Source organism: Rhagoletis zephyria, unplaced genomic scaffold (assembly GCF_001687245.7).
Source record: "Rhagoletis zephyria isolate East Lansing unplaced genomic scaffold, Rhagoletis_zephyria_1.1 Rzeph_scaffold_00028, whole genome shotgun sequence".
Classification (NCBI taxonomy): Eukaryota; Metazoa; Arthropoda; class Insecta; order Diptera; family Tephritidae; genus Rhagoletis; species Rhagoletis zephyria.
The window spans coordinates 315,944-327,289 of NW_016157112.1; the positions used below are offsets into that span (position 1 = coordinate 315,944).

Below are 11,346 nucleotides of genomic sequence, written 5' to 3' on the forward strand. Positions count from 1 at the left end.
TAAAGAAATGAAGAAATTTTACTTATAATTATAAGTTCATCGAAATTTTACAATATAGATGCTAAACGAACAGATTTAATGAAGCTTTATTTTGAAAACATTCTTAAGAGGATTTCCACCTATTCAAAATGTCAAATTCATTTTATGTAGGATGAATTATTGCAATATGGGTGGCAAACGAATGAGGTTTTGTAAAATTTATTTTGAAAATATTTTGAAGAAGTTTGCCACCTGTTTAAAAGTCAAGTCCTATAAATTAAGCCTTAAGATCGTAAAATTTTACAAGCGTATAAACATTTTGTTGTTGTCTTGCATAGAAAAATGAATTTGAAAATTACAACTATGAGTTCCAAGTTTTCAGTATTAACATACATATGTATGTAGTTTTAACGGCTTTATAGTTTTAAAGGAGGTTGCCACCTGTTAAAAAGTCAAATTAACTTTTATTTATAAATAAAATGAAACCTTACAAAATGATTGTCATGTCAAACAAAAGATGTTTAAGAAGGAGAATTAAAATGAAAAACTAGGGGCGAATGCAATAGTATTGAAGTGCTATAGATATTCACTCAATATTCAAACTACATAACATAGACCGACAACTTCTACTGCGCAAATACAAATTTGGGATATGTTTTAAGCGTTCGATTTAGTCAATTTGTTAAAAGTGTGATGAGGTCATTTTCCCACATACATACATATGTATGTATATTACGTTTTTCATTTTAAATCCCAATGTTTATATTGACTTTTGCTAAAATTTTCTAATCAAAACATATCGAAAGAAATTTTGTGGGTCTAGAGAAAATTATTTTCTACTTTATAATAGTCCATTTATCGAAACGTGATATATTGGGCCCTATTCTGGTTTTCGTACGAATCGAAAATCATGAAATTTTTCTATCATTTTCTACACAAAAATTTCAAATTTTCGATTCGTACGAAAACAAGAACACGCCTCATTAAATTTTTTTAACGTCTTATTTTTTATTTTTTGTTTTGTTACATTTGAAATATTCACGTTAAACCGAACTTAACAAGGGCGAAGCCGGCGGCAAAAGTTTGTATGAAATATAAGTTTGCGCAAGCCAGTAAGAACTTTAAAACTGTACCTATTAGAAACACCTATTTGATATTACCTCGGTGTTGTTCACTATGCTCGAAACAGATGTCGTAAAATATATGTAGGATTTGCCAGTATTCACAATTTACCACTTGCGAAGAGTTTTACATACGTCTCATAAGACTGCCGTGCTACGGTGGAATAATTACTTTAAACTTCCAACTAATCCAGAACTAGTAAATTTCATATTGTGCAAATTTATCTGTTTTGACTTATTGGGTTGACTTGATTAACCTTTAGATGTTCTATGTCATACTGAAACTTAGAATACTATGCGTACACACAAACCACATATTTTGCAATTTCAATTGCATAAATGTAGAGTTAAGTTTCGTAAATAAAAACTTCAAACTTGATTTCCCAAAAAATTTTAAATTTTACACATTCATGTTTCTGGCACGTGCGACGTTATAGTATTTATTTTATTTTATTTATTTTTATTTTATTTTATTTTATTTTATTTTATTTTATTTTATTTTATTTTATTTTATTTTATTTTATTTTATTTTATTTTTTTTTATAACAAACATAATCAATTACTTTTAATTTCAGGTGAAAGACAAGCCCACCGTTGAGCAGTTCATTTCGATGAATCGTGGCATTAACAACGGCGGTGATCTACCCCGCGGCCTACTAGAATCCCTCTACGAATCAATACGAACAGAACCGTTTAAAATACCACAAGATGATGGTAATGATTTAATGCATACATTCTTCAATCCAGACAAAGAGGGCTGGTTATGGAAGCAGGGTGGACGGTAAGTCTTTCATTGTTATTAATTAGTAGATTAAATGAAGTAGTAGTGTAGTTTAAATTTAAATTTATTGCTGTTCAAATTTTCCATAATTTGTGAAATTATACATTTGGTTATTTTTCCATAAAAAAGAATCGAACGAGACGAGACAAGACATAATGCATACACGTCCACAATACAGTCCGCAATTCGATATAAAAAAAAATTTCAACACGTTTCACTGATTGAATCTAATTTACTTATGGCGCTAATAAGTAGCATAATAATTTCTTAATATTTCCGTAAAGTACTCGAATTGTAACTACATATCGTCGGTGATACTGCAAAACGTTCTATGTCTCTTATTAACTCTGGTGATTAATTGATCTATTATCTGTATCTGATCGCTTCTGGCAATTGTTCATCTTCATCTTCAGATGCATTCCGGTGCAAGTAAGAGACCATGTAAGTGTCAAGGGTACTAATAGAGACATAGACCGTTTTGCAGTATCACCGACGATATGCTTTCTAATAATATCGTTCAAGTAGCGTTGGTAGAGACGGCCCTTTCTATTACCGTTGTTATTGTCTTAATAAATTCCCATCGAATTTTGGAGAACGCTGTCAGCGTTCGTTCACCAAACTGCATGCCCAAATTTAGATGCCTGCTCAGGCATTTAAAACAGCCCCTCAAGAGGCTAGACAAAGACTTGGTAAAATATGGTAGCACCAAATGTTTTTCCATACGACTTGATATAGGCAACAGCATACTAGCGAGCGCAACTCTGCTTACAGTGAGCCCTCCTTAAAGGCATGTAGTTGCTATTTCTTGTTGTAACAGCATGAAAATTCCCCAACGAGTTATGGAGAATGCTTCTGAATTCTAAGTCTTTGGCCAGATAGAAATCTTGGTCGTTCCGATTAGGCGGCCCTTAGTCTTCTCCTGTCATACATTTGTAAAACCGAATTTTGCTTAACACACATGCTTTCGAGGTTATATCAGAAAATCGAACGCGCTATCGGAACGTCTGCATCATTTTTGAGTGAGGTTGCGCTTAACAAATTTTGTTTGCCATCTAGACCGAACTATTTGACTAGAACAAAGAAAAGAAAAAAGCTGGAAAACACTGTTAGAGACTCGAACTCTAAGACAAGACAAAACACTATTTATTTTTAAGAAATAATTCGGAGTTTTTATTTCTTAATTAAGTTTAAATATAGGGAAAAGTGAGCTGCTTTAATTAAGTATAAGACCAAAAAACCTAAAAAAAATGCAAACAAAAGAGTAAAAAATAAAGATAAAAAAATTTGAAAAATAAAAAAGTAAAATAACAAAATATAAAAAATTAAACAATAAAAAATCAAAACAGAAAAGTAAAAAAGTGAAAAATCAAAAACAAAAAAAAAACGCAAAAAAAATATATTAAAACAAGTGTATCACAAAGATATATGTACAAAAAACAATTAATTTAATAAATCCACTACAAATAGCACATAAGAATACTACTTAAGTGGAGCATCAGCTATGTTAGCACATAAGAATAACTCATAAGCCAAACTATTTCAGAAAGATCAAATGATTGATAATTTTTTGATGTTACAGTTATAAATCCTGGAAACGACGCTGGTTCATATTGAACGATAATTGTCTGTACTACTTCGAGTACACCACGGATAAAGAGCCCAGAGGGATTATACCGCTGGAAAATATATGTGTAAGTAAAATAAAAGCTACTACCTCAATTAAAGTTTGCATTACTAATATGCATTATCTTACAGGTACGTGAGATACACGATCGCAGCAAACCTCATTGTTTTGAATTGTTTGCTACCGGTGGCGCTGATATTATCAAAGCATGTAAGACTGACTCCGAAGGAAAGGTAAGCAACATCACTTACATATATCTTAATTACCTCACCATATACTGATTTCTTTAAATCTGCAGGTTGTGGAAGGTAAACATACTGTTTACCGTATGTCTGCGGCAACCGAAGAGGATCAACAAGAATGGATTAAACGCCTGACACAGTCCATTAGTCACAATCCATTCTACGATATATTGGTACAAAGAAAAAAGAAGGCACTTAGCAAAAGTTAGTATTGTGTGGCGGGCATAGCAATGTTGACAATCCAAATGATGGATCTCAGTGAGCCTCGCCACCGCAAAAGCGAGGAGAAGAAACAGTGTTTATCCTGCCGCCGATACCGCCACCGTCAACGTCGCCAAAGTCGTCAACGTAATCGTCGCTATTATGGCCGTTACCACTGCCGCTGCCGTCGTATCTGTTGCATGCGCCGCAGAGTTGCTACACTCTATGGCAAATGAGAGCGCGTAACTGTTAGCCAGCATCCTTTGAGGAGAAAGAGAGGGGAGGAGCAAACAAAAGACTGTTGTTAATAGGTAGAAGGCCTCACATCAGCATGAAGTTGCAAGTGCTGTGCTGATTTAGTAATGACGTAGCGATGGAGGGCGGTTATTTGGGGTCCTGCTCAGCGCCGAAATGCCGGATGGTTTGCATGCAGACTACAGTAGTGGATAGACGAACAGAAAAGTGAATTGTAAAGGAATGGCTGTTGTGACGCGTGTTTCTAACTTCTAAAAAAATACTTACTCATATACAAATGTATGACTCACGAGAAATCAGCTGTAGTGTAATAACGAAAATAAGCGTAACTTATGAATGTTTGTTTGGTAATTTAGAGAGCTTGTCGATCATTTATGTATGCGTTTTTTATGTCCTGTGTATGATGATTATTATGGTAACTTCTTGATCGCACGCGCGCACAAAACGCAGTTGTCTTTATTGTTGTGATATAATTTATAACTTATGCTTAAATTTTGTATTGTATTAAACCATCGTTTATTATTTTGTTACTGTAATGGATTATGAGTGAAAAATTCTAATGCTAGAAGAAATTAATGTTAATGTAAAACTATGTAAAAATCCACATACAGCTTGAAAATGCTATACTGCAACATATCGTGCGAAAGCTGGACTTATGTATGTCTAATTAATCTTATTCAATTGCATGTAATGAGAAGAATTATAATTATAATTATAAAAACAAAAAAATGCCTGCTTAGTTTTTCCATATACACATGTAAGCATGTTTTGTAAAAACTAATTAAAAAAAATTATTATAACAAAAACAAGAAAAAAACGAAATGCTCAGCAATAAATCTAGTTAGACGCACGCACGCATGTGTCTGTATATTTAAATAATAAAAAAGAAAAACAACAAAAAAAACATTTCCTTAAAAGTGCTCGAATAGTCTACCCTATACTTAGAAACATATGTAATTAAGATTTTGAAAAAAGAGATTAACTCAAAACACGCAAATCAGTCAAAGAAAGTTCTTCCAAACATTGATATTAGAGCGAGAAAAAAGGCTAAGCATTATGTATGCAGATCTGTGCACTCTGCCATGATAAGCTAAAAAAGAAAATGCTATACGAAATTGTAAAGGAAAACGAAATGCAGTTCAACGTTTTCTTATAAATTCTTTACATGGGTGAAAATTTTACAAAATTAATATTGTGTCGAAGTGATTGAGAATGGTCACCGAAGAACTCAGTCTCTTGTATTTTCAAGATTTTTTTTTACGAAATCCATCAGCATTTTACATCCTATTTTTTTTTTGCTACAAATTGCAAATTTAATTTAATGTTTCCAAATCCTTTTTTTCAATAGTTTTTTACGCGCTAATCTCTTACAGAATTTACTGATAATTGTCCTAAGTGAAACAACAAACTATTAGGGGGTATTCCTTAAACACAAGTTTAAGAATTCTAAACTTGAATGCATGTAAATATAAATGTTGGCTTTTTGCGGTTGAAGAGAATTCTTTTATATATTTCAGAAAAATTACAAAAGATGTTGAAGAAATGTAGTTCTCTAAGAGATAGTTCAGAGCTCGAATCAGGAAAACAGTTGTAATTTTATTTAATTCTATTAGAACAGAGTAATCCTTCGATCAAAGATGCTACGATTCGGCCCCAGGGTAGATATTCACCGTCATTGCTTGTCGTGACAACAAATTATTCTATAAATTAAGGGTATATTCAGTAATGGCACGATACCAAAAACCTTGCTTTCAGTTTACGCCCATAAGTTGTGAGTCGCAGGATCTTTTTACCGTATGACTGTCATCCATGCACACTCAAGCCCGCGTACTCGGTATCTTTATGCTCTTAACTATGTAACTTATGTAAAAAGCGCGTGCAGTTGGTTATAGCCTCTTCTTTTAAACCCGCCGCCCACCCGAAATGGTTTCTACATCTTGCATAGAATAGTTCTTTCGATAACCTCCAAAGTCTTCTCGGCTATCTGTTACTAAGATATTCCAAAATGTACTAAAATCCATCAAATCAAGATGCTAAATTTTATCAGAAATTCCTCGATACGCTAATTTTATTGAAGTTGTATGAAAGGATTTTTGTAAAAATACTCTACTTTTTCTCGAAATAAGTTGAGCTGAATTGTAGTAGAAAGTTACACAACAGGAATACATCAACCTTTTAGCGCCTTTTCCGATACAGATTTGTAAACCTTTTCCTGGTGATGTTTTTTTTTTGCCGCTGTGACTTACTTATTCTCACTTATTTCTGCTAAAAGTTTCCAAAACCTTTTTGAGGAATCAGCTGTAGTAACAGTCGTTGGCGAGAAATAGATCTGTGTCGTTCCGATTACGCAGGCTCGACTGTTGTAGCAACGCCCTACAAGTCATTTCCCTTATTATCTGAAGTGGTAGGCCCAGAAAGTGCGAAAGGAAGAACAAAATAACACTTTTAACTCCTCTTATCATAAATTCATTATTCAGTTCAAATTCTTCTGTATCAATTTATTCAGCTTTTCACTCTAAACACAGTTTACTTCGACTTTTTCTATCCAGAGCGTATACTCTTTCTCAGCAATTAGTATTCACTACATATTAATTTTAAGCAAAATGTTATTGATTTTCTGCCGGTGATGGGTATTTGTGTACACAGCTACCACAGAACTCTGTGCGAATCCGCATTCTAAGTAAGTGCCGTTTTCTCAAGTAGCTTTTAAAATTTATCTGCCCTTCCTTTTTTCAGAACAAAATTTGTGTTTAAAATATTATTATTATTATTATTATTATTTTTTTAATTTGGCATTCATCTGTTTAATGAAGAAATTACTTATATACCAATCGAAAGCTTAAAGCCTATAGATGTGTTAAACAGATGAGTGAAAATTACTAGTAATACCTACCTATTCATACATGCCAACCAGATAGGTAGGCCAAGAAAAAATAGACAACCCAACGTTTTCGCATTCTATAGGCTTAATACTTTCGATTTGTATATAATTTGTTAATTAAACAAATGAGTACAAAATTAAAAATAATAATTTTTGAATAGATTTATTAAAAATGTCCTAGCCAGGTTTTTTTTTAAGCCAACCCACTTGCGAAATATTTATTAACACGCTAAATTTCACATAAAGCAGATTTCGTCCATTAAACCGCCCTTGTCGGATCTTAGACTATAGGGTTTTTAGTTTTTGTATCGATAAATGGCTCCATACTGGTTATATGTAGTTCACTGTGCATCCCTAATCCTACCCAGACTTGGTCATTCAGTTCTGAGACTTTGTTATCGTAAAACGCATCGAGCATTTTATTACCTCTTTCTTTCGAAAACAAGATCTAAAAGTCGTTTTCTGTACAGCTTTAAAAAGAGGTTATAAACGCTTTCCACATAAATATCGCCAAAAAACGCATGTAGCAAACTTAGCAAAAATTTCGCATACACAACGAATTAATGTATAAAACTGTTATACATACATATAGTATATATGTTCTAATATTGCAAATTCGCCACTATTAATTTAGCTAAACAAAACCGAAGCTCAAATTTTGTCTCAACGTGTTTTGAATTTTCTTAATCTACCTGTTTGTAACTAATTTTTCGTTCTAAATATTGTATAGCAAAAATAGCTATTTATTTTCAATGATTGCAATATTACTATATAAATTAGTTTTAATTAGTTCTTTTTTGCTATGTTTCATGAAAGTTAATTGGAAAGTTTGGCCTTTCTAGAGAATTCTCAATTACCTACTTATATTGTATAATTTTCCTTAAAAGTATGTGGAAATGTGTACGTTGTATGTACATTCACATATGTACGTACTCATAATTATGTAATAAATAATATTTTTTTCCTTTTCGTACACCAGCGTACACACGAACACACATAAATGCATACTTACGCAAATATTAAGACACACATGTTTGTATTATACACAATATAATAGGATATGTTAGTAGTCATATGTAGATGATAGCAGATTAGTACGTACATACATACATACATATTCGTTTTGTATACGCTTTTGTCGTGACTTGTACATGTATTATATATATAGTAATTAAAATATAAAGAAAATATACAAATTGAATGTGTAATATATAGTTAAAAAAAATATGATAAATACAGATAAATATAGATAAAAAATAAATATGCATTTTAAATGGAAATTGTATTACATTTCACCGTGGTTTTAGAGTTTTTCGGGCAAGTTCTGCAATTCACTTCCGAGTGAATTTCAACCCCTTTTAATATGAATTCAATGTGACTTTGGTTGAAATTCACTCGGAAGTGAATTGCAGAGGCTGGTTCTGCTATAAGTCCTTTTCTGCTAAAACTCTGAAGTATCTATAGCTTACGCTAAGGAATATTATTTCGGTGCATTAACTGTCTTTTGTCATCGACTACGAACGCGCGTAGAAAAAATATGTATTAGAGGTTGGTGAGACCATAAGTAAGGCACACTGAATTGTGGAAGTGATGCATAATCGTAGCAGTATTTCCATTCGGAATTTTCCTCTAAGAATGACTATTTGTTTAATCGTGTTTATGTCGGTAAATCCTTCCGATCATTGTTCATTTCTGAAGAAACACCTCGCATGAGGGTTATTCCGCACCTCTCGTGAGTCGGGCCGGCATCGAGCTAAACTCTGCTGTAAGAATTATAAAATCGGGCTAAAACCGTCTTTGTTTGTAGTTAATCAGCCTCATTGCGAGAGTCGTGTCGAATGCAAGTCATTTTTCGAGAGTCGAAGTGTATCGAAAATTTCACGTCATTACCTAAAACTTCCACTCGACTAGTGTATTAAAACGGAAAAACTTGGGAGCACTGCATAATTTTCGACGATTTTCGTCATTTTGCTTATTTTAGCACGACAGTAGACAATGCCAATGTTGTCGAGTCGTACAATTTAGCCTAATTTACGACTTACGCAATGAAGCTGAATTACTGGGTACAACAGAAACAAGTGACACCGCGACCTAGCAGATCTTTTGTATCCCCTTGTTAGGTTCCTAACGTTAACTTTCTCCAACGTTTGAGAGGCCGTCGATCGAGGCTTGTGGTCGGCAGTGGTTAGTAACCATTCGTGATCAAACTTCAAAATCAAAACTATGTATATCTCGAAGCTTCCTTTGCCACTGGAGGGAATTTCCCTCATCTCATACGCTGAAAACTTTTCGATATTGGCGTCTGGGAATGTAATTTATGACCCCTCCTCGAAAGTAGACGCCTACCTCTTCGTACTTTCTCGCTTCTTCCCTGCAAGGAGCCTAACCCTCCCCAACGAAATCAACGGCGACCCTCTTCACCACCTGCTCTAAGGTGGGTAGGTTTCAACTACTAGGCATTCGCGTCGATGGCACACCAATTCCGACGGCGAAAAATCCGAAAAGATTAGGGGTCACCTTTGGTAGCCGTATTTCCTTTTACGCGCACACAACCGTAACTGTCAATAAAGTAGAGAGCCGCAACAAGATCCTCAAGTCGCTGGCTGGCAGGACCTGGGGTAAAGACTTGGCAACATACAAGGCAATTGGCTGTCCAGTTCTGAGCTATGCTGCGCTTGTTTGGTCGCCGGGGACTAGCTGGAGGTATCGAACGAAGCTGCAGCTACAGGATGTCTTCTGATGTCGCCAGACCACCAACTTCACAGTGAGACAAAATCAGTTCCCGTAAGGGAGCATAACAAAATTCTCAGTAAGCAATTTCTGGTGGGATGCCATAGGTGTGAGCTCCCCAGACTCTTGCTTGAGGAAGAGCCTCCGCCCAGGCACGCCAGAAGGCATCTTTTCGAGTATATGGACGTGGTCCAGACTTACTTCGACCAACCACTGGACCCGACGAGTGATCAACGGTATTCATGGAGATTCGGTCACCTACTATCACGACTCTCGATCTATGAATGCCGTGATTAGACTTCAATCTCCACCTATTGCAGACTCGGAGCTTTGACTACCACGAGAGACCCGTGCTACTCTGGCCCATTTACGGTTCAACAGTTTCTTACCTAGACGAGACTCCCTCCACGACACCAACCACCTCTTCACATGTGAGCTAAATCCCACTCATCTTACAGCCCCCTCCCTTGACACCGTCGAAACAGTTACTTTCATGGTCCTAACAATAGCTGAGCTTAACGACAGCGATTGGTAGACAAACCTTCAAAATATTTATGTCAAAAGAATATCCAAAAAGTTTAGCCTGTCTGAGGCTCCCTATCGCTCCCCAGTACTTACTGCGTGCAAAACATGATCCCGCAGTTTGCTTGATCCTTTGTTTGTAGGTAGAAATGAAATATTGGTATCAGACCTAAACATTTCGAGGTCGCACACAGAAGAATCAAAGAGAAGTCCGATATCATGAAATGTTCTCCACGTCACTGCTTAATTTTTAGATATGAAATCTACCAAAGTGCAAGTCGCTTTTCGAGAGTCAAGTCGTATAGAAAATTACATGGCATTGCCGAAAATTTCGACGCGACTAGTGTATTAAAATGTGCAATGAGTATAGCAGTTGTTCTATACTATACTCAATCCCGACCCTTGCGTCCTCGTCCGCATACTCTGGGCAGCGTGAGTAACCCATGTGCGAGATGCGGTAACCAATCCAAGGGGAGCCGTAGCTCACGGCAGAAAGAGGGGGAGCTTCGGTGGGGCCACCACGTATGTCGTGGTTTAAGGTTTCACTAAAGTGTGCAGCGTCTGTTCATCAATAGGTGCGGCTGTAAGACTGTCTTGGAGCAAGCGCCTCGCCACATAAACGTGTATTCGGTTAAGAAACCACTTAGCTCCCAGCGACAGGTTGTGCGCTGGGTTTGGCACTCGCCACGTAAAAACGACTTCCAGTGAATAAAAGCGACAAAGCATCGGAGCACCGCTATCCAAGAAATGAGTTGGACGGCGAGGCAAGAGTCGGGATTGAGTATGGTCGGGAAACTGTAACTGCATACCCTGAAGGCCGACAATACCCCAAAAAAAAGGAAGCGCAAATTAATAGGTTTGGTCTGTAGATGAGCAATAAAGTTTTATATTTACGAAAGGGGCTGCCAACTGTTAAAACATTAAATTCAAATATTTAGTAAATATATTATCAAAAGATGGCTTTGAAAAAGATTTATTTATTTTATTAGGAAGGTTGCCACTTATTTAAA

The 11,346-nt window shown here is 35.5% G+C and overlaps 1 protein-coding gene across 2 annotated transcripts in view; it reads left to right on the plus strand.

Annotated features, from left to right (window-relative positions):
• The window catches only part of step (cytohesin steppke), a 102,135-nt gene extending 94,348 nt beyond the window's left edge, over nucleotides 1-7,787 (plus strand). Inside the window, exons 6-9 of one of the 2 annotated variants that reach the window (XM_017616821.1) lie at nucleotides 1,676-1,881; nucleotides 3,461-3,572; nucleotides 3,637-3,738; nucleotides 3,804-3,956. In XM_017616821.1, coding sequence (XP_017472310.1) covers nucleotides 1,676-1,881; nucleotides 3,461-3,572; nucleotides 3,637-3,738; nucleotides 3,804-3,956 — 573 coding nt within the window. Of the gene's footprint in view, nucleotides 1-1,675; nucleotides 1,882-3,460; nucleotides 3,573-3,636; nucleotides 3,739-3,803 lie in introns of both variants that reach the window. The other variant, XM_017616813.1, reaches the window with a different exon arrangement.
• The last annotated feature ends 3,559 nt before the right edge of the window (nucleotides 7,788-11,346 follow it).